Source organism: Thalassophryne amazonica, chromosome 10 (genome assembly GCF_902500255.1).
Source record: "Thalassophryne amazonica chromosome 10, fThaAma1.1, whole genome shotgun sequence".
In the NCBI taxonomy this organism is placed as follows: domain Eukaryota; kingdom Metazoa; phylum Chordata; class Actinopteri; order Batrachoidiformes; family Batrachoididae; genus Thalassophryne; species Thalassophryne amazonica.
Genome location: NC_047112.1, coordinates 83,482,899 through 83,506,614, shown reverse-complemented (window position 1 = coordinate 83,506,614; position 23,716 = coordinate 83,482,899). Strand labels below are relative to the sequence as shown.

The 23,716-nt window shown below is 42.8% G+C and overlaps 1 protein-coding gene across 1 annotated transcript in view; it reads left to right on the top strand.

Moving 5' to 3' along the window:
* Positions 1–211: 211 nt before the first annotated feature.
* The window catches only part of LOC117518147 (interleukin-12 receptor subunit beta-2-like), a 97,479-nt gene continuing 73,974 nt past the window's right edge, over positions 212–23,716 (top strand). The window contains 6 exon segments of the mRNA XM_034179207.1: positions 212–430; positions 1,515–1,677; positions 1,758–1,814; positions 1,817–1,911; positions 9,755–9,931; positions 18,064–18,202. Of these exon segments, the coding sequence (XP_034035098.1) occupies positions 230–430; positions 1,515–1,677; positions 1,758–1,814; positions 1,817–1,911; positions 9,755–9,931; positions 18,064–18,202 (832 nt within the window). The 5' untranslated portion in view covers positions 212–229.

Sequence of the window (23,716 nt, the reverse complement as noted above, 5' to 3'; positions counted from 1 at the left end):
CTCTGTGTACATAGTACCCTTTACTCCCCGCCTCCGCCTGCCAGTCCGACGTCCCTGTATCCTATTATTGTGAAGGCCACAATTGTCAAGAGGAAGTGTCGTCTTTATATAACTGTGCTCTTTGACCTCATTCCAGCATTCAACACCTTCATTTTACAGCACACCTTCAGAACAACAACAAACAAAAGAACAGAGGGAGACACAAAGAAAAGAATTAAAAGCCTGGACAATGGAGTCAATGTTCTCTGAACTAACCCTGGACTGTTTGGAGGGCAGAGGTTTTCTGATATTTCTGTTTGTTTTTCTGTTGTTGGCTGAGGTTTTGAAGAACAGAGTTCCGAAAACATATCCTCCTGGTCCCTGGCCTCTTCCATTTCTTGGAGACCTGCTTCGCATAAAACCTCGAGAAATTCATCTGCAGTTCACAGAGGTGTGTAACAAAAGTCAGACGGCAAAAATACTCTGAATGATTTAGTACTTTGTATGTCTTATCTGCTTCGTTGTTGTACGTTAATTTATTTCAGTTTTTGCAATATTTTAAAACAGCACCAAAGATTTAGAGCAATGACTGAATTAAATAATTACCTATACACAAATATCTCATGTATATAGTTTTTAATGTCTTTGAAGCTTCTACATCTAACATCTTAATCTCACCTGATTCGCCACCTCTTTAGGATTTGTAGACTCTTTGCTCCTGCAATGAGGGATGTTGTCACATAATTACCACAATTAAATTCTGAATCTGTAAATTTATTCCATTTCACACAGCCTTCTTGACAATACATATGCTCGTTTAATGCTGAGCATTCAAAACGGTCGCGAAAATGAACGAGTGAAGCTTTTCAGCATCTCACCACGTCATTTAAATCCTTCAGACTTTTTTCAATAAATGCTTGTGGACAGCATTAGCATGGCTAAAAATCTTCAGCTTCTGGGGGGCTGAGCTTCCCAGACCCCTCAACTATGGCCCTCTTAACCCCCGCCATTGTAAGCATTTTCTTTATTTGCATCTCACGTGCCTGGAAAAAGAGTCCTCACCATCTTATTTAGGTTCTTCACATTTTATTTTCAGTAAATGCTTCTGGGGAGCCTAAACATGGCTAAAAAACGTCAGCTTCTGGGGAGCTTCACTGTGCAGTGCTTCACTCGTATAACATACAGAAAGGCATTGCAACATTTTGGGAGTGGATGTGTGTGTTCTGCGCCATATCATAGTGTATATTTAGGCTTGTAATGAGATTGGGGTAGACAGGTATGCTGCAACCTGGATGACAATGAGACAGGAACACCAGAGGTCACCATAACTTAACCCGAACAGGCCAGTTGATATGGAAAACCAGAGAGAACATCACCTTTTTGTATTGGCATTATGTATGATCTGTTGTTTACTGAGAAAAAAATACACACACCTCCATCCTTTTGTTGTCAATCTCCATCTGTGACTGTAAAAAAGCTGTTGTACTCTGCAGTTATGAAGGATGCCAATATGTCAGTCTGCTCTTTCTGTTCAGTTTGCAGAGAAATATGGGAACATTTTCAGTGTTCACCTCTTTGGAGAAAGGGTTGTGGTCATTAATGGGTACAAACTTGTGAGAGAAGCCTTGGTGGAGAAAGGAGATGACTATGTAGATCGCCCCAGCATCCCACTCTTTATGGACACAGTTGGGAACAGAGGTAGTGTTGTTTTTGTTTTTTTTGGAAGACACTCTTGTATCAGCTCTTCACAGTCTAATGTTGTTTCTTGTTCCTTAAAGGTATTGTGGCATCAAATGGTTTCCTGTGGAAACGGCAAAGGAGATTTGCTGTACATTTGCTGGAGAACGCTTTGAGTACAGCGACAAACAACACAAATCTATTCTAGCTAACGTCAGTGAATTAATTTACCTCGAAGGAGGTTCGTGGGCGCAGGTAAGAACCTACAATATTGCTGTTGTTTATATTTCAGCTTCCAGTTGTTCAGGGATGCCACAGTGGATCGAGTGATCATAGTGGATTGATTGATTGATTGACTGATTGATTGATTGATTGACCAATCCAGATCTTGGTGCACTTGAGAGAATTATAGCCATGGAAATGTCAGATTTTTTTGTCATGGTAATTCATGGAGACATGGGAAAGTGTAGTTTTAAGTGTAATAATTTTACTTGGCCTTTGGTTGGGTTCAGGTTTTGTTTTAGGTATTTTATTTTTTTATCACTGTTGGTTTTGGGTGGGGTTACTTTCACTTATTTTACTCTGCTCCTGTACTGCTGGCCTGTCACTGAAATCCTTTGTCTGTGTCTCTTCTGACCATGCCCCCTTCCTGAATGCTCCCTGCACCTGTCTCACATCATGCCCTGATTATCCTCTGTGTATTTAAGCCTCGTGTGTCATGTATTTCATTGCCAGGTCATTGAACCTTGAGTTCTCGTTCCAGCCTTTAGTCTTAGACTTCCTTTGACTATCCATGTTTTGATCTTGCTCTGTCTTTTTGGATTTTGCTTTTGTCCCAGCCCTGTGTACTTTGCCTCACCGTTATGAACTCTTGTTTATTGGACCACGCCTCTGCCTCAGGTCTGCCTGTTACCTCCGTCTCTCTCACTGTCAAACTGTGTACTAAACTCCAGCCCGATTTCCTGAAAAAGCCTTTTAAAACTTCTATGCCATTGTCAGTATCAGGAGCATCAGACAGGAATGGTTGGACACAAGTGCAGGACTCGACACGATTGCTCTGGTTGAGAAAAGCATTTACTGAGTCACTCCAAAACGAGCAAACAAAGCAGAATCATCAGGCAAAAGCATGGTCGGTACAAACAGGCAGGTGGTCAGATACAATACGTAGAAACAGGACTTGGAAAAAACACACAACTCAGAGCCAGAAGCGAAGGCACAAGGTGCAACGATCGAGTGAATAACTAGTGCAACCAGTGAGACTTATATACACCTAGGTGAAGAGCTGCTGATAGGAAACACCTGTGCAGAAGGATCCAGAAGTGGGCAAGACTGTGCCACGCCCACCAACCAGCACCAAGAGACAAGGAAGGCACAAAGAAGACATAATCACCAAAGTAATACTAAAATCAAACATGGCAGAAGAAACGAGCAACCACAGAGCATTCCCCCCCCCCCCCCCCCACACACACACCTAACGGCCGGCACCTGACGGCCCAGGTGAACCAGGATGCCGAGCATGGAAGGGAACCCACGAATGCTCTTCCAGTCAGTAACCCTCCCAGTCCACCAGGTACTGCACCCCCCCCCCCCCCACGCCGCCGAGACCCCCCGAGGCGGCGCACCGAAAAGGCCGGCCCACTGCCCACAAACCGGGCAGGCGGCAGGGGAACGGCCGGAGAGCACAATGGACTGGTATGGACAGGCTTCACCTGGCTGACGTGGAAGGTGGAGTGAATCCTCAATGACCTGGGCAACCGAAGGCGGACTGAAACTGGGTTTATGACTTTTGTGATTGGGAACGGACCAACAAACCTAGGAGCGAGCTTCCTTGGCTGACCACGGATGGGCAGATGGCATGTCGAGAGTCAGACACATTGTCCAGGGGAATAATCTGGGGCTTGTGACCTCTTCCTGTCCGCTGCTACCTTGTAAGCCACTGATGCTCGCATTAAGGCCCGACGGGCCCGCTCCCAGGTCCGTCGACAGTGGAGGATGAGGGACAAAGCCGAAGGCACACGGGAGGTTAAGGCTGCAGAAGAAAACAGAAGAGGTTGAAAACCATGAGTCATGTGGAACAGGGAGTAGCCCGTGGATGTAGAGGGCAAACAATTATGAGCAAGTTCAATCCAAATTAGCTGGGAGGACCAGGAGGCTGGTTGCTGCGAGGCGAGGATCCGCAGACCCTTTTCCAACTCCTGATTGACTCTCTCTGACTGTCCGTTCACCTGTGGATGGTAACCGGAAGTGAGACTGGAAGAGACCCCCAGCAGATGACAAAACTCCCTCCAAAACTGAGAAATAAACTGTGGCCCTAGGTCAGAAACAATGTCCTGTGGAAACCCGTGCAATCTAAAAACGTGGGCTAATAATGCTTTGGCGGTTTCTTTGGTGGACAGTAACTTCGGAAGTGGCACAAAATGTGCCATCTTGGAAAGTCAATCGACTACAGTTAGTATGACTGTGTTACCCCGAGAAGGCGGTAAGCCTGTAACAAAATCCACTGAAATGTGTGACCATGGTCGTGTCGGAATGGGTAATGGGTGGAGTTTACCGGAAGATGGTTGGGTGGATGATTTATACATGGCACACCTCTGACATGCCCTGATGTAATCCTTCACGTCAGAGAGCAGCCGAGGCCACCAAAACCTCTCCTAGATTATACGTGCAGAGTTCTTTATACCTGGATGGCAAGCAAAACGACTTTCATGCCCCCAACGAATGACCTCCCCCCGTAGTGAGTTCGGCATGAACAATTTCCCCGGCGACTAAAAAAGATTGACCATCTGGCTTGGCGGGAATTGAGTTGTTTGGCCGAGCGCAAGTATTCAAGGTTTTTATGATTGGTCCACACTAAGAATGGTACTTGTGCCCCTTCCAGCCAATGGCGCCACTCCTCCAAGGCCACTTTCACCGCCAACAGTTCGCAGTCACCGATGTGGTAATTTCGTTCAGCCGGAGACACTTTCCTGGACAAATACGCACAAGGATGTAACTTTCCATCCGCCAGATCAATGTGGGACAGAACGGCTCCAACACCAACATCGGAGGCGTCTACCTTGACCACGAACTGTCGGGCGGGGTCAGGGAGGACCCCGCCTGACTGGGGCCACAGTGAAGCGCTTCTTTAGGACCTGAAATGCCTCATTACACTGCGGTGACCAGTGAAAGGTCTGGAGGGATGAGGTGATTCTATGGAGTGGAGCAGCAATAGTGCTGAAGTTTCGAATGAATTTACGGTAAAAATTCGCAAAGCCTAAAAATTTTTGGACTTTCTTATGACTCTTCGGGGTTGCCCAATCACAAACTGCAGCTATTTTTCCGGGATCCATCTGGATTTTACCTGGAGCAATTACGAACCCCAAAAACAAGATTGAGGATTTATGGAATTCACATTTTTCTGCTTTTACAAACAACTGGTTCAACAGCGTCTCGAGAACTATGTGCACATGCTGTGTGTGTGTGTTTCTTCATTGGCGGAAAAGATCAAAATATCATCCAGATACACCAATACAAACCTATTTAGAAACTCACGTAGAACGTCATTAACCAAGTTTTGGAAAACGGCAGGTGCATTAGTTAAACCGAATGGCATGACTAAATACTCGTAGTGGCCAGTGGGAGTGTTGAATGTCGTTTTCCATTCATCTCCCTGTCTGATCCACACTAAATGGTATGCATTACGGAGGTCGAGTTTTGCAAAGATTTTGGCGCCCTCTAGTAGTTCAAAAGTGGTGGCAATCAAAGGCAGGGGATAACGATTCTTTATAGTGACGTTGTTAAGGCCACGATAGTCAATACAGGGCAGCAGTGACTTGTCTTTCTTTTCAACAAAGAAAAACCCTGCTCTCAGTTGCCTTGGAAACACAGCGCCCCGCACAGTCTGGTCCCCATGAACTGATCTGTCCCTCTGGCCAATTTAGTTATGGACAATGTTCTTTTAACCAGGGATGCCCCAAAATCGCAGAGTGAGTCATCTTGTCAAACACGTGAAAGCATATTGTTTCCGCATGAGTTCCTGCAATGATCATCTGTACTGATTGAGTGCGATGAGTTATGCGACCAAGCTCATGGCCGCCCACGGCATACATAACCAACGGATGAGAGATGCGGTATAATGACAAGTGTAGAGACTGGGCGAGTGAGGATTGCATCAAATTCGCGCCTGAACCAGAATCAATGAAAACTGGGACGGAGCAGGAGGAATTTTCAGATATGAACTTAGCGGTGATCACGTTTTGTGGCGTAACCAAAGGAATAGAATTCTGACTCACCCGCAGTTCCAATCTTGGCCACGCAGGGGCACCCCTGGATTGGCAATGAGTGACCACATGCCCTGCCTGCCCACAGTAGAAGCACAGGCCTTGGTCTCTACGGCGCTCCCGCTCCTCGGTGGTGAGCCGTGCGCGACCCAGCTGCATGGGCTCCTCGTAGGAAGTGTGGGGAAGACCGGAACCGGGAGGTGAAGATCTGATTTGCGAGCTGAAGGCGTCTCTGTATGCTGGGTCGATGGGTGCGTGTCTCTCTAAGGCCGGTCCGCCAGCCGGCGGTCAGTGCGGATAGCAAGCACTATGAGCTCATTCAGATTTTCCGGAGTATCGATGGCAATCAATTGTTCCTGGATGTGAGCGGAGAGGCCCTGGAAAAACACGTCTTGCAGGGCAGCCGGGTTCCACTCACTCTTTGCTGCCAGGATGCGGAAGTCGATAGCATAATCGGCCACTCGTTGGTTTCCTTGCCGAAGCCGCATCAGGGAATGGGCTGCCTCTTGCCCCGGTGACGTGTGCTGAAAAACCTGGAGAAGAGCAGTTTGGAACGCCTGGAGAGAAGCACATGCTGGTGATTGCCTGCTCCACTCTGCCGAAGCCCACGCTGCTGCCCGGCCGGTTAGGTGAGTTATTATGAATGCTATCTTTGTCCGATCGGACGGAAACATTGCTGACATTAACTCAAAATGTAATTCGCATTGAGTGAGAAATGTTTTGACGTCTCCCGATTCCCCGGAGAAACCCTCGGGTCGTGACAGTTGGTTGCAGAAAGTGGAAGCTGCGATGGTTGCCGACGGGGCAGCACTCTGTCCCGGAAGTGGTTGGTCGATGGTGGCCAAGACAGACAAGGCCTGATGTGAAACAGCAGCAACTAGCTGATCAATCTGCGTGCTCACCGAGGTCATGAATGCGTCCTGTCGCTTGGTGAGGTCGCTGACACTGGAGGACATTGCAGTGAGACGGTCCTCCTGTTCCGCTAGCTGGCGGCTATGGTATCGTACTGCCGACTGGAAGCTGTTCCAGTCCGCTGTGTCCATAGTTGGCTCGATCGTTCTATCAGGAGCGTCAGACAGGAACGGTTGGACACAAGTGCAGGACTCGACACAGTGGCGTTCGGTACACAATAAGGCAGTCCAAAACGAGCAAACAAAGCAGAATCATCAGGCAAAAGCATGGTCAGTACAAACAGGCAGGTGATCAGATACACTATGTGGAAACAGGACTTGGAAAAAACACACAACTCAGAGCCAGAAGCAAAGGTTCAAGGTGCAACGATCAAGCAAATAACTAGTGCAACCAGTGAGACTTATATACGCCTAGGTGATGAGCTGCTGATAGGAAACACCTGTGCAGAAGGATCCAGAAGTGGGCGTGGTCAAGTCTGTGCCACACCCACCACCCAGCACCAAGAGACAGGGAAGGCACAAAGAAGACATAATCGCCAAATTAATACTAAAATCAAACATGGCAGAAGAAACGAGCAACCACAGAGCATGACAGTCAGTGAGTTTTGCATTTGTGTCTATCCATTTCTGAGCTGCCACAGCCCCTAACAGAACGAAGTGGCCAGAACCGGGACACATCAAACTCACATCCAGCCATGCCTGAAAGCTTCCATCCCGTCATAAACCCGGACATTGCCATCATCAAGGACATTCTTTCTGAAATAATTTTTTTCTTCAACTGTCACACCTGCTACACCCTGAAGGAAAAAAAATGTGAATTTTTGGACAAAGCTTGGGACTTGGTGGAAGCCGTTTGTGTCCATCCATTTTCTGAGCCATGCCGCCACGGCCCCTGACAGCTCTAGTATTATTTTAGCTATGGTTTTGGTACTAGGGTTATCTTCATGAGACAAATACAATTTTATTGCACATACGAGGTCTATTAGAAAAGAAACTGACAGTTTTCTAAAAAAAAAAAACTATATGGATTTGAATCACGTGCAATTACACCAGACATGCTTGAACCCTCGTACGCATGCGTGAGTTTTTTCACGCGTGTCGGTGACGTCAGTCGCCTGTGGGCAGGCTTTGAGTGAGCACTGGTCCAGCTCTCTCAGCTGAAATCTTTTGTCTGAGACGCTGCTGGAGACGGCGCGCGTTGCTTTATCAAAATTTTTTCAGGACCTGTGAGGGATATCCGAGTGGACACTATTCCAGAAATTCTGCTGGTTTTCGGTGAAAAGTTTAACGGCTGATGAGAGGATGTGGAGTTTCTTTCGCTTTAAGGACAGCTCACAAAGTGGATCGGCGCGGTCGGAGGTGGTGTCCGTCTGGCTGTTTCGAGCTGAAAACATCCTAATTTAAGGCTCTGTTCACCCAGGACATCGTCAGAGAACAGAGAAGTTTCAGAAGACGTCGGCATGAGGAGTTTATGTGTACATTCCACTGTTAAAGGAGATTTTGTAATGAAAGAACGTGTGGGCAAATTTGCCGAGTCGGTTCCGTGACGACGACGCAAATCCGTCTGCGCCACGACAGGAAAAACACCTCCGTGTTGAAAACCATTTGTAAAATTCAGGTGGCTTTTGATGGCTTTCAACAAGTGAGTATCTGAGAAATTATTTAACAGCTGGGCATGTTCCAACTTGTACGTTAAGGTTTCCAATGGAGATGTTTTTCCTGTCGCGACCCCCCGCGGTCAGGTCCGGCCCGACATGCGAATCTGCCCGCACGTTCTTTCATTACAAAATCTCCTTTAACAGTGGAATGTCCGCATAAACTCCTCATGCCGACCTCTTCTGAAACTTCTCTGTTCTCTGACGATGACCTGGGTGAACAGAGCCTGAAATGTGGAAGTTTTCAGCTTGAAACAGCGAGACGACTCCACCTCGGAGCGCAGATCGCCATCAGGCACCGTGGGCCGTCCTTAAAGCGACACTTACAGACCAAAATCTCTCATCAGCTGTTAACATTTTTACCGAAAACCAGCTGAATTTATCGAATGGTGTCCACTCAGTTGTGCCTTACAGTTTTTGAAAAAAATTTGATCAAACAAAGCAGCAGTCTCTGAGCCATTCCTAAACAATGAAAAAAATGACGAGAGGGTGGGCCACTCCTCACTCAAAGACTGCCCACAGGTGAATGACGTAACTGACAGGCGTGAAAAAACTCTCGCATGCCCACGAGGGTTCAAGCATGTCTGATGTAATCACATGATTCAAATCCATATGGTTTTTGAAAAAAATAATAAGGTCGGATACTTTTCTAACAGACTTCGTATGTATGATGAAAGGATGTCTGATGGGGCACTAATGAAGGAACTATTGATATGTCCACTCATGTTCATCTGATGTCAGTTGCAAAATGCCTCAACATCGGAAATAACAGCTTTGGATATGTAGATGAAGGCAAAAGCTTCAAACTTCAGTCATAGTGGTTGAGAAACGTAGAATTAAATTGTTACACTTCTCATAAGGTGATGGATCTCTGTTTGAATATCTGATGCAGGCGCAGAGACATATTTAAATATTTATAGTGAGACATTGTCCTTATATTCACTACTGTGAATATCTAATGCACAGGCATCACACTTAGATTTTTCACAGTGTTATTATTGTTACGTAACATTAGTATAAGTGCATGTAACAACATGTTGATGACACTGTTTTTTATCTGTGAAGCAACACTATGACTTTAACACAGATGTTTCTAAAAGGAATCAAGCCCGTATTATTATTTTTAATTAAACTTACTGCTTGAAAAGTCAAAGTGCTTCCCATGAGAAATGCCCCATTGTGGACAGAAAACTAATGCATTTCAGCCTTATTCTGTGTTTACGTTTGTAGGTATTCAGTTAGACAACCTTGTAACTGTCACGATGCTGTGTAGATTTACAATGTGCTGCCCTGGCTGATGAAATGGCTACCTGGCCAACACCAGAAGATTTTCACTCTGACACGAGAGCTGCTGGATCATATACGTCTCAAGATCAACAAACACAAAGAAAATTATGATCTGTCATCTCCAAGAGATTACATCGACTGCTTCCTAAAATAAATGGGAGAGGTAAGTGTTAGCTACACTAAGCAATTTTAATTATACCCCTTCAAACAAACAATTTGGGGTGGGGGGAGGGAGGTATATAGAAATCACCTGGTCTGTTGGTCCATCCATCTGTCTACCCATGAGTCTTAAAAGCTTAACTCCTCCTAAACAGTTTTATGGATTTCACTAAAACGTCAGATATTGGTAGCACATGATATGAAGTTGTGCATGAAGGAAAATAATTCTGCTTGGATGTGTTCAAGAACATCTATACTGTACTTTAGTTGTTTATTAATAACACATCGTGTTTGTAATTTATGGCATGGACACATGTTGACCCATTTGTTAATTTAGGTGTTTCATCACAAGAGATTTCTGAACATTTATATATAATGTGTGCAATGCAAGCAGCATAGCAGAGTGGTGTGGGGGTGTGTTGGAGTGCGGGGGGGGGAGTTCCCTGTCCAGAATCCAGCACACAGGTGCCAAGTGGAAGCTCACATTTCACCTGGCTGCAGCAGATAGATGGTTACTTTTGAAAGGTGGGGATGGATTGTTGTCTGCCTGGAAGATTGGTAATCAGAACCCAGGGCAGTTCTGTAGTATTTTGGATAAAACTTTGGACACACTTTCCCATTCAATTTAATGGGAAAGTGTGTCCAAACTTTTTACTGGTAGTGTACACTGTTAAGGGTCCCTTCACACATAACGCAATTGAAGCCGACTAGTGCATGAAGGAGGAATTGCAGGCCATTCACCTCAAATGCCTCGTACATGTGTCACCATAACCGTCGCGCACACAAGCAGCTGAAAGACAGCGAATGCCCTGCATGTGCTCATTTGATCCCCCTCCCGGCAGGTGTTGACCAAATTCCAAGCGTCACACATGAACATCTAACACTGCTCGCTGCACACTGAGAAAAGGTGGGGCTATTCGCGCACCTAGTACAACAGTAGACAGCAGGCAATCACATTCCAGCTGTTTATGAAAAGTGTCTAAGTACCACACAAAAGTGGCATAATCGAGCAACACACATGGGTGTACAACCCCAATTCCAGTGAAGTTGGGGCGTTGTGTAAAATGGAAATAAAAACAGAACACAATGATTTGCAAATCCTCTTCAACCTATATTCAATTGAATACACCACAAAGACAAGATATTTAATGTTCAAACTGATAAACTTTATTGTTTTGTGCAAATATTTGCTCATTTTGAAATGGATGCCTGCAACACGTTTCAAAAAAGCTGGGACAGTGGTATGTTTACCACTGTGTTACATCACCTTTCCTTCTAACAACACCCAATAAGTGTTTGGGAACTGAGGACACTAACTGAAGGGCTGTGAAATGAAAACTGTGAAATCTGAGGAAAATTCACAGGGGGTCGAGTTGGGGTCAAGGGCCTGCGGGGCCCCAGAAACCAAATTAATTTTGTATCTAATGATACATTTTCAGCATCTCGTGGAAGAAAGATTTTCAAAAGAAGTGCATATTTAAATGATCCTAAATTCAACCTTTCATTTAAACTGTCAAAGATAATGTTGAAATATGAACATATGAACAGAATATGACATGGAAATAGGCAGTGGTGTCAAAAGTACACACATTTGTTACTTAAGCAGAAGTATAGATACGGTAAACTCTGGTAAAAGTTGAAGTATCAACTTGACCTCTTTGCTCAAGTAAAAGTGAAAAAGTATGTGCTCCAAAACCTACTTAAAGTATAAAAGTATAAAGTAACCTTTAAAAAAAAAGGTAGATGCCACTATATGAATTGAAAGCTTAATTTAAAAACTGATTTGTTCTACATGTGGCCCAAGACCCAAAACCCAAAATTACCCCCCAACACCACCTGCATGAAAATGTTTCAATTCTAGAAGCTCTGAAATGCAATCTGGGACTATTCCAGACAATAAACTGCAGTGAGTGCAGCATCCATTTAGTGAAGAAAAAAACAAACAAACAAACAAAAAAACAACAACAACAACAACAAAAAACACAACTTTCCTTGTTCAAATTCATTCCAGTAGTATTCTGCTCTTACTAGGATGCAGCAGTTTTCTAGTTTGGCAGATAGTTCTAGAGGAAATCACTGAACAAATTAACAAATTGAAAATATGGTTTGACCGAAACAAACTGTCATTAAATAAGACAGGGATGAAGTGGAGGTGTAAGAGTCACTAGGTGTTCACAGGAAACACTTATGTATGTATGTATGTATTTATTTGTGTATGTTCATTGTTACTTGCTTTTCTGTTGTGTTTCTATTCAGGTTCTTTTTGCCTCTTTCTCTAAAATTGTATATAATAATCATTAGATTATTAATATATAAACAAAAATAAATTTAAGAAATATTACAATTTGAAAACAAATGCACCTGAACGTGATGAGAGCTGCAATTGCTTAATGCTAACTTTTAACATTGAAAATGCCATAGACATGCTAACGTGTTAGCATCGCTCCCGTTTTTAAGTTATAAAATACATCTATCAACTGTTTCAGAAGACCATAACAGGTCGGTTTAACATAGAAAAGGTAAATAATACTCACAGAAGTATGCTCTTTAGGGTTTTAGCAGGGGAAAATTAAGCGAAAGAAAGAATAAATGAAGCATTGCTTCAATCTGCGAACCACTGCTTCGATTGGTTCACGGTTCAAAGCAAAGCCGTGCTGCAGAAAAGATTACAGGTGCACATGACGTGAAATATATATATATATATATATATATATATATATATATATATATATATATATATATATAAACATTAAACTGAAGCCAAGAGTAACGAGGCTGTTTGTTTTAAAAATGTAAGGAATAGAAAGTACGAGGTCTATTAGAAAAGTATCCGACCTTATTATTTTTTTCAAAAACCATATGGATTTGAATCACGTGTGATTACATCAGACATGCTTGAACCCTCGTGGGCATGCGAGAGTTTTTTCATGCCTGTCGGTTACGTCATTCGCCTGTGGGCAGTCTTTGAGTGAGGAGTCGCCCACCCTCTCATCGATTTTTTCATTGTTTAGGAATGGCTCAGAGACTGCTGCTTTGTTTGATCAAAATTTTTTCAAAACTGTAAGGCACAACTGAGTGGACACCATTCGATAAATTCAGCTGGTTTTCGGTAAAAATTTTAACGGCTGATGAGAGATTTTGGTCTGGTAGTGTCGCCGTAAGGACGGCCCGCAGCGCCTGACGGCGATCTGTGCTTCGAGGCGGCAGCGTCTCGCCGTTTCAAGTTGAAAACTTCCACATTTCAGGCTCTGTTGACCCAGGAAGTCGTCAGAGAACAGAGAACTTTCAGAAGAAGTCGGCATGAGGAGTTTATTCGGACATTCCATTGTTAACGGACATTTTGTAATGAAAGAACGTGCGGGCAGAGTTGCATGTCGGGCCGGACCCGACCGCGGGGTGTCGCGACAGGAAAAACACCTCCGTTGGAAACCTTAACGGGCAAGTTGGAACATGCCCAAGCTGTTAAACAATTTCTCAGTTACTCACTTGTTGAAAGCCATCAAAAGCCGCCTGAATTTTACAAATGGTTTTCAACACGGAGGTGTTTTTCCTGTCGCGGCGCACACAGATTTGCCGAGTTGTCACGGAAACGACTCGGCGAATTTGCGCGCACGTCTTTCATTACAAAATGTCCTTAAACAGTGGAATGTCCGCATAAAGTCCTCATGCCGGCCTCTTCTGAATCTTCTCTGTTCTCTCACGACGTCCTGGGTGAATTAAGCCTTAAATTAGGATGTTTTCAGGTCAAAACAGGCCGACGACGACACCTGGAAGCGCTGCACGTCGTCCTGCTCTGTGGAAAGTCCTTACACCGACAGAAACACCCCATAATCTCTCATCAGCCGTTAAACTTTTCACCGAAAACCAGCTTAATTTCTCGAATAGTGTCCACTCGGATATTCCTCACAGGTCCAGAAAAATTTTTGATAAAGCAACGCGCGTCGTCTCGAGCATTTGTGAAACAAAGGAATTCAGCCGAGGGGGCGGGACCACATCTCACTCAAGGCCTGCCCACAGGGAAATGACGTCACCGACACGCGTGAAAAAACTCACGCATGCGCACGAGGGTTCAAGCATGATTGGTGTAATCACACATCATTCAAATCCATATAGTTAAAAAAAAAAGGTTGGTTTATTATCTAATAGACCTCGTACAGATACTTGTGTGAAAATGTAATGAGTAGAAGTCAGAAGTAGGCAGAAAAATAAGTAATGGAGTAAAGTATAGATACCTAAAAAGTGTACTTAAGTACAGTAACGAAGTATTTGTACTTCGTTACTTGACACCTCTGGAAATAGGACCTGGAATGATTTTCCTTTTAATTGTAAACCAAATTATGCATTAACTCAGAACAATTAAACTGCATGAAATTCATGAAGACTGAAAAGACTGTTAGCGCATTTCAAAAACTACAACGAAAGCTTGTAGAATATTTTGATAATCGTGGTAAAATATCAAGAACATAGCTTTTAGTAAAACAGTCACATACTGTTGTGTAAATTCCTGTAAATCCACTCAAAGCCAATGTCTTTTTCCCATGAAAAAAGTCTACATTAATAAAAACTCATTTACATTCTTGTGTAAATTATTTTTTTTCCAAAGAAAGAAAGTCTAAATTATTAATAAAAAAGAGTCACATAATTTTGTCTAAAATCCTTTTTTAACAGCACAATGTTTATTTTCCAAGGAGAGAAAAATTCTTACCATGTTTCCCGATGGCACAGTTCACTTTTTCCGTTTATATCTTTCAGATGTGTTCATGAAGCCAGCGACAATTCCACAGATTCTTGTCCTTATCAAAGTTTTTCAAACCATCTTTCTTACTATCCTCTCTCTGTCCAACCTCACTCCATGATACAGATGCTGCAAAATTCTTCTTTTAAAAACGAGCGCTCTAAAAGTTTGCGATGTCCACATGCTACGTTTAGCTTCAGCGTCCTACAGGAGCCACACAGCATCGCCGCAGCAACCAACCAGTCCCGCTTTACGACAACTGTCACAACAGATACGCTTTGAGTGGCATTTTTCCTCTGCGAAGTTCCGCGGATCTGAGGACACAGATTTGTATCTGTAACACACAGATCAGTGTCCGTGGACTTATAAAACTTGCACAATGTCGTAAAAAAAAGGAAACGCTTTGTGATAAGCATTTTAAAAACTCAGTGATGATCACAATTACAGAGTACAACACTAACACCCACCCCTCTTCCCCATGATGAAATCTACGGAATTCCTTGGATCCAAGGACTTTTCACAGCCCTGCAATTGTGAGCATCATAATTAGGTATAAAAGGAGCATCCCCAAAAGTCTCAGCTGTTCACAAGCAAAGATGGGGCAAGGATCACCACTTTGTGAACAACTGTGGAACTGTGGAAAAAATAGTCCAACAGTTTAAGAACAATGTTTCTCAACGTTCAATTGCAAGGAATTTAGGGATTCCATCACCTACAGTCCATAATATAATCAGAAGATTCAGAGAATCTGGAGAACTTTCTACACATAAGTGGCAAGGCCGAAAACCAACATCGAATGCTCGTGACCTTCGATCCCTCAGGTGGCACTGCATTAAAAACTGACAACATTGTGTAAAGGATCTTACTGTGTGGGCTCATGAACACTTCAGAAAACCGTTGTCACTTAACACAGTTCGTCGCGACATCTACAAGTGTAAGCGGGTACTAGACTGGCCTGCCTGCAGTACAGACCTGTCGCCCATTGAAAATGTGTGGCGCATTATGAAGCGCAAAATATGACAACAGAGAACCCGGACTGTTGAACAACTGAAGTCGTACATCAAACAAGAATGGGAAAGAATTCCACCTACAAAGCTTCAACAATTAGTGTCCTCAGTTCCCAAACACTTATTGAGTGTTGTTAGAAGGAAAGGTGATGTAACACAGTGGTAAACATACCACTGGGTTACAGTTTTTTTGAAACGTGTTGCAGGCATCCATTTCAAAATGAGCAAATACTTGCACAAAAACAATAAAGTTTATCAGTTTGAACATTAAATATCTTGTCTTTGTGGTGTATTCAATTGAATATTTGTTGAAGAGGATTTGCAAATCATTACCTCCACCGAGGAGGTTATGTTTTCGGTTGCGTTTGTTTGTTTGTCTGTCTGTTTGTCAGCAGGATAACTCAAAAAGTTTTGAACGGATTTTGATGAAATTTTGTGGAGTGGTTGGAAATAACAAGAGGAACAAGTGATTAAATTTTAGTGGTGATCCATTGCAGGATAGGGGTAATTTTGACATTCTAGTTTCTAACTCCACAAAAACAAGGCAGAAAGGCTTGAAAAAAATTAGGGTGTAACATAGTCAAATGTTCTATCAAACAACAAAGTTTGGTGATGATCGGATCCGGATTCCGGATCTGGTGATCCAGAATATGCAAAAATATAGGGAAAATAGAATATGTGTCAGTGTGAGGTGACAAATGAAGCTAGAGATGCACAACTAACACCAAATTGTAGCTGAATCTGTACTGATTCAGTAAGGTGTCATCAGATTTGATGTAGCTAGATCCAGAAGAAAACCGCCATTACCAAAAAATCATTTTTATACAATAACTTTTGAACTAATAAAGACATAAAAGTGATTCCAAGTTCTAGTGGTATGTTTTCATGGTCAAGGATGTCAAATATACAGGAAAGAAAAGTGTATGTATCATAGTTTTGGTTGTAACACTGAATTGTTGAATAGATCACTGTGCCAAGGAGGGAATCTCTTTAGGGTCAGTGACCCTATGGCCTTGGCAGAGGTTTGCACTCTCTGAGTGCTTCTAGTTGTATTCTGTTTTTATTTACATTTTACACAACGTCCCAACTTCATTGGAATTGGGGTTGTAACTCTGCTGAACTCCCCCACCCCCACCCACACACACACACAAATGGCGTGTGGAGTGCGCCGTCGTCGCCCCCCCCAGCACAAATGGCTTGTGGAGTGTCTCATTGTCACCCCACCACCACCACCGACACACACACACAATAAGGAATCCAACATTGTCAGCTGTGGCTGAAGGTCCTGGAGTCCGGTGCTGGACCACCTGACCGCTGTGTCCTGCACCTCAGCTGGAGAACATGCAGTGCACGTGTGTTCAGGCGCTCACACCCTCATGAAGACCAGCCAGCGTCTGAGCGTGCGGCTGATGCTTCCACCATGCAAATTGTAGTTTACATGACAGACAGAAAGAGTGGAAATTAAATAAAACACATAAGGGTGGAGGCACGAACTCATTCATGTCTGATCACTTTGCTCAAATGCTTTGCTGTGGACATACAGCGCCTGTCAGCTGACCGTCGACTGACTGCTGGACATGACTGTGCACGCAAGGTGTTACATTACCACACAGACATCAGACAGATGCAGGACAGACACATAATAATACATACACGAAACTAAAATCACAGAACAAAGCAACAGAGAGTGACCCCTTTTTTTTCTGTGAGCTGCGAGGTCCGCTGACAGAGGTGGGCGTGTCCCCCTGCGACGTGCAGCTGTTCAGATATCGACACGTAGAGCCCGACTCTTCATGACACGGGAGTCAGCCGGCTCAAGCGCATCAGGTAATTTATGTAAAACATGAAAGGGAGAACAGTATTCCACGTCATTTCATTACTTCCTGGTGTACGTCTTGGCGGAGGCTAAGTCCGCTCTTTATAACAGGAATTAAGTATAATAATTTGTGGTGTTTTAAAAAAAAATTTTCTCTGCTGCTGTGTGTGTGACTTTCCACATGCTCGCACTGTATTAGTGCGCGCAAACACGAGTGTGCACAAAACCGTCACAGCGGTTTCATCCGCGCCTATTCAACTGTGTGTTGGTCCTGGCAGCGGGTGGAATGTTTCATGGTTCTCCATTTGGTTTTTGGTTCGCGGATTTTCCTCCGCATTTCTGCGTCTTTCATGTTATGTGTGAAGGGGTCCTAAAGAATGTCTCACCTCAGTGTCTGGGTTTTTTAATGTACAGTACAATCTTTAATGTTTGCTTTTAAGGTACTTTATGACATATTAATATATATTAACTATGAGTATTTGTTTAGAATTTGAATAATCTTGCTAACAAACAAACAGGCTTGGGGGATGGCAGTTCCCTTGGCAGAGGAGTGACAACTGTCTTTGTGTTATCAACAGGAAGAAGATGAAGAGTCTGGTTTTGATCTCACAAATTTGTGTGTTAGTACTTTGGACCTGTTTGCTGCTGGAACTGAGACTACTGCCACATCTTTACTCTGGGGACTGCTGTACATGATCTACTACCCTCACATACAAGGTGTGTGTGTGTGTGTGTGTATATACATATATATTCAGAATAATAGTATAATGCTTTTCAGAATAATGCTTTTTTAGCAATCCTGTGAATCACTAAACTAGTATTTAGTTGTATAACCACAGTTTTTCATGATTTCTTCACATCTGCGAGGCATTAATTTTGTTGGTTTGGAACCAAGATTTTACTGGTTTACTAGTGTGCTTGGGGTCATTGTTTTGTTGAAACACCCATTTCAAGGGCATGTCCTCTTCAGCATAAGACAACATGACCTCTTCAAGTATTTTGACATATCCAAACTGATCCATGATACCTGGTATGCAATATATAGGCCCAACACCATAGTAGGAGAAACATGCCCATATCATGATGCTTGCATCACCATGCTTCACTGTCTTCACTGTGAACTGTGGCTTGAATTCAGAGTTTGGGGGTCGTCTCACAAACTGTCTGCAGCCCTTGGAACCAAAAAGAACAGTTTTACTCTCATCAGTCCACAAAATATTCCTCCATTTCTCTTTAGGTCAGTTGATGTGTTCTTTGGCAAATTGTAACCTCTTCTGCACATGTCTTTTATTTAACAGAGGGACTTTGTGGGGGATTCTTGCAAATAAATTAGCTTCACACAGGCGTCTTCTAACTGTCACAGCACTTACAGGTAACTCCAGACTGTCTTTGATCATCCAGGAACTGATCAGTGGGTGAGCGTTTGCCATTCTGGTTATTCTTCTATCCATTTTGATGGTTGTTTTCCGTTTTCTTCCACGCGTCTCTGGTATTTTTGTCCATTTTAAAGCATTGGAGATCATTGTAGATGAACAGCCTATAATTTTTTGCACCTGCGTATACGTTTTCCCCTCTCCAATCAACTTTTTAATCAAACTACACTGTTCTTCTGAACAATGTCTTGAACGTCCCATTTTCCTCAGACTTTCGAAGAGAAAAGCATGTTCAACAGGTGCTGGCTTCATCCTTAAATAGGGGACACCTGATTCACACCTGTTTGTTCCACAAAATTGCTGAACTCACTGACTGAATGCCACACTACTATTATTGTGAACATACCCTTTTCTACTTTTTTTTACTAATAGCCCAGTTTCATAGCCTTAAGAGTGTGCATATCATGAATGCTTGGTCTTGTTGGATTTGTGAGAATCTACTGAATCTACTGGTATCTTGTTTCCCATGTAACAATAAGAAATATACTCAAAACCTGGATTAATCTTTTTAGTCACATAGCACTACTATTATTCTAAACACTACTGTATATCTATATCTATAATAGCCAAGTGGCCTCTGTGTGCATGCATGCGTGTGTATGGTTTTGATCATGGCGACACCAGGGCAAGCTGACATTTGCCGTTTCGTAGGCTTATGTATTTTGGTCAAGGGAGAACTCTGTGAAAACAGAAAGGACAAATATTATTTGTTCAGACAATATATATATATATATATATATATTTTTTTTTTTAGAAATGAGTGATTTAGCTAACCAGTAAGGAATGACCATTGTGCTGCAATACACCATGACAGTTCAGGGTTTTGAGGTTTTAAATGTTATTGTGGTTCATGTTAGTTTAACAGTGTTGTTAGTGTTATTGATTTATTGTGTTTTTGTAGTTTGATTAGTTTAGTCAGTTTTGTTAAGTGTTATGTTACCATGAGTGACTTAAGTGTCATGCTGGTACCATGAGTGAAATGTGTAGTGCTATTGATGTCTTCTGCTGCTGTCTCTTTGTCAAATTAAAAGCAACTGATTACAGCAGATTGCAGAAAATACAAAAAGCTGTATACACATGCTTATGTATTTTGGGTCAAGGATGAATGGCACCAAAACTGAACGCTGATAGGATTCATATCTTTAGAGAAGCTACATATATCAGCTAACAACACTGAACAATGGACATTAATATTTACGTTCTGCACTCACATGCCAATCTACCAGAGGCCGTTAAATCATCTATATATTAAAAGTGCGTGCGTGATTTTATTTTGTAAGTGAAAAGATGCTTCCATTGTGGTCCATGTAAAAATCAAATGACAAAATAGAAGTAATAATAATAATAATAATAACCATCATCATAATAATAATACTTATAATAATAATAATAATAATAATAATAATAATAATAATAATAATAGTGTGTATATGATAACAAGAACCTAAACAATTTCTAAATACATTAAAACAGTAAATTAACATTCAAAAATTACGCAATTAACAGGAAATAAAAGGGTTGAATTCTTCTTCAAAAAACTGCTGTGGTCTAAGGTTTTAAAACATTCTGGACTCACACACCATTCTAACTCATGATAGAAACTTTGCACAATTTATTACCACCTTTGAAAAGTGTCAGCTGCCTATTTTATGAACACTTCCCAATCTCGCAACACGCTAGTATATATACTACTCTTTCTCTGCAAAAAATAGCGCTGCATGGTGCCAAAAGCTGTCCTCAGTGAAACATTCCTGTCTTTCCTGTTCTTCCTGTACACAGAGAAGGTCCAGGCTGAGATAGATGCTGTAATTGGTTCATGCAGGACACCGTATGTGAGTGACAGAGAAAATATGCCGTACACCAATGCAGTCATCCATGAGATCCAGAGAAAAGGCAACATTCTGCCCCTTAATGTGGCTCACGTGACAGTCAAGGACACCGCACTGGACAAATACATAATTCCAAAGGTACATGATCCTAATGTGAGAAAAAATACTTAATATGGGTATTTTCATTTTGGGGTGTTTGCTCATGTATTAATCAAAATTTTGAATACACTGCTTTTAAACATAACAGACTGTCAGTTCGTGGGGGCTTTCGCCCCATCTACTGGCAGTAAAACAGCACACCAGACCCTTTATTCTCTCCTTGTGGGTGGTGATGAGGTTGACACCTTGTTTCTTTGAGCTGAGCGTGGCTGAGCCCCATGGCTGTAGACCCAGCCATCAGGCACTCCCCTGCAAGCTCCTCTCAGAAGGTGGAGGCCCCTAATCCATGTGAGATGACTCATTCCATTTTTATGTCAGTCATGAAGAATCTTTTTTGAATCCTCCTCTTCACCTGGAACCATTTTGACAAGGGAGGCCCTACCAGGATCTCATGCTCCAGACAACACAGGTCCCAGGATCGCTCACAAACCCCTCCACCATGATAAGGTATTGATCCAGGGAGGGATCCTAGGATCCCGAGGGAGGTATTCTAGCCACGTCCAACTGTGACAAGGCCCTGGTGTAGACCCAGAACATGCTTGAGGGATTACAATTCCTGGCTGGCTTGTGAACACCTCAGGATCCCCCAGGAAGAATGAGAGGACTTGACTGAGGATAAGGAAATGTGGGTTGAGCTGCTTGGTAAACTGGTACTGCAACCTCTACCCAGTTGAGTGACAAAGATGAATGAATGAATAAAAGAATACTTTAAAACAGCAACTCTGAAATTGTTGTTTTTCCAGAAGCACTTGATTATGTACGCCACACAATCTGAAGTGTACGAGGTCTGTGAGAAAAGTATCCAACCTTTTTATTTTATGCAAAAAATATATGGATTTGATTCATATGTTTTTACGTCAGCCAAGCCTGGACCTTCATGCGCATGCGTGAGTTTTTCCATGCCTGTCGGTTGCGTCATTCGCCTGTGGGCAGGCTCTGAGTGAGCACTGGTCCACCCCTCTCATCGTTGTTTCATTGCGAGGAAATGGCAGAATGAGTTGGGCTTTTTTTCCATCAGAATTTTTTCAGCCACATCATTTCTAAACGGATGGCTGTGTGGAGCCGGGACCGTCGTGTACAATTTCTCTGGTTATCACAAGAGCTGGACATCAGCCATTTTCCGGCAGAAGTCGGTTTCAGCATTTTATCCGGATATTCCACTGTTAAAGGAGATTTTTTTAATGAAAGACGTGCGGACGGGCCGCGCGTCGGCTCGCAGCCGCCGCGACGCTCCGCCACAGGAAAAACACCTCTGTTGGAAGCCTTAAGGACAAGTTGGAACATGTCCAGCTGTTAAACAATTTCTCAGATACTCACTCCAATGAAAGCCATCAAAAGCTGCCTGGATTTTACAAATGGTTATCAACACGGAGGTGTTTTTCCTGTGCCGCCGCACCGCGTCGGCTGCGTCCCGACGCGCGGACCCGTCCGCACGTCTTTCATTAAAAAATCTCCTTTAACAGTGGAATATCCGGATAAAATGCTGAAACCGACTTCTTCTGAAACTTCTCTGTTCTCTCACGACGTCCTGGATCAATAGAGCCTGAAATGTGGAGGTTTTAAGCTTGAAACAGGCTGATGACGCCGCCTGAGAGCGCAGCGCGACGTCTCGCACCGTGGGAAGTCCTTAAAGCGACAGTATCACCTCAAAATCTCTCATCAGCCGTTAAAATTTTCACTGAAAACCAGCTTAATTTTTCGAACCGTGTCCACTTCGATGTGTCTCACAGGTTTAGAAAAAATTTTGATCAAACAAAGCGCCAGTCTCTCAGCAACTTCTCAGACAAAGGAATTCCGACGAGGGGCTGGACGACTCCTCCCACAAGGAGTGCTCACAGGCGAATGACGTCACCGACAGGCGTGGAAAAACTCACGCATGCGCACGAGGGTTCAAGCATGTCTGACGTAAAAACATATGAATGAAATCCATATAGTTTTTGAAAAAAATAAAAAGGACCTATACTTTATGGACAGACCTCGTATATATATATATATATATATATATATATATATATATATATATATATATATATATATATATATTGCAATATATCAATATAATATATAGTCACTTAAAAGTGACTGACCCCTCATTTGTGTAAATTCTCTCAATTCACATCTATCATTTCTTGATGTTGGGGTGGGGGTGGAGGGAGGAAGATATCTAAATCATAATATCTTACCCCCCACCCCATCATGGACAGATGTTCTATAATATTTCACGGTGTCAATTACATCCATATATTTGTATATTTGGAAGGGTGATAAGATACTTCAGAATAGGAAATATTACTATTGTAGATAGCTATAGATGGATACAGAAAGAATACCAATATTGTTCACTGTCATTCAAACTGTGCTTCATCTGAGACCATAAGACATCCATGAGAAATAAGAGTTTCAAGGTTGCTCCATCCTGATTGGGCCTAGTCAACATTTGGGTAAGCTTTAATCAGTGCTACCTTTCAGGGGTGGGGTGGGGGGGGTACTGTTACACCACTACTAACAAGGTGTACCAAATAACGTAGCCAGTGTCACTGGCCAAATATGTGTTGGCCTACTTATAAATGTAGCATAAGTAATATGTCTTGTTATGATTGCTTGGTAACAAAACTAAGAAAAGATTGTTGCCAATATGTTACTGTCTGCTCCAGGAGGTCCTGCTGTACATTTGACAATTTATTTTGTGTGTCCTCAAGCAAATGTGTGTGTCTTGGAGAACAGCTGGCTAAGATGGAGTTATTCCTCTTCTTTACCTCCCTCCTCCAGAGGTTCTTGTTCTCTGCACCTGTGGGAGAGGAGCCCAGTCT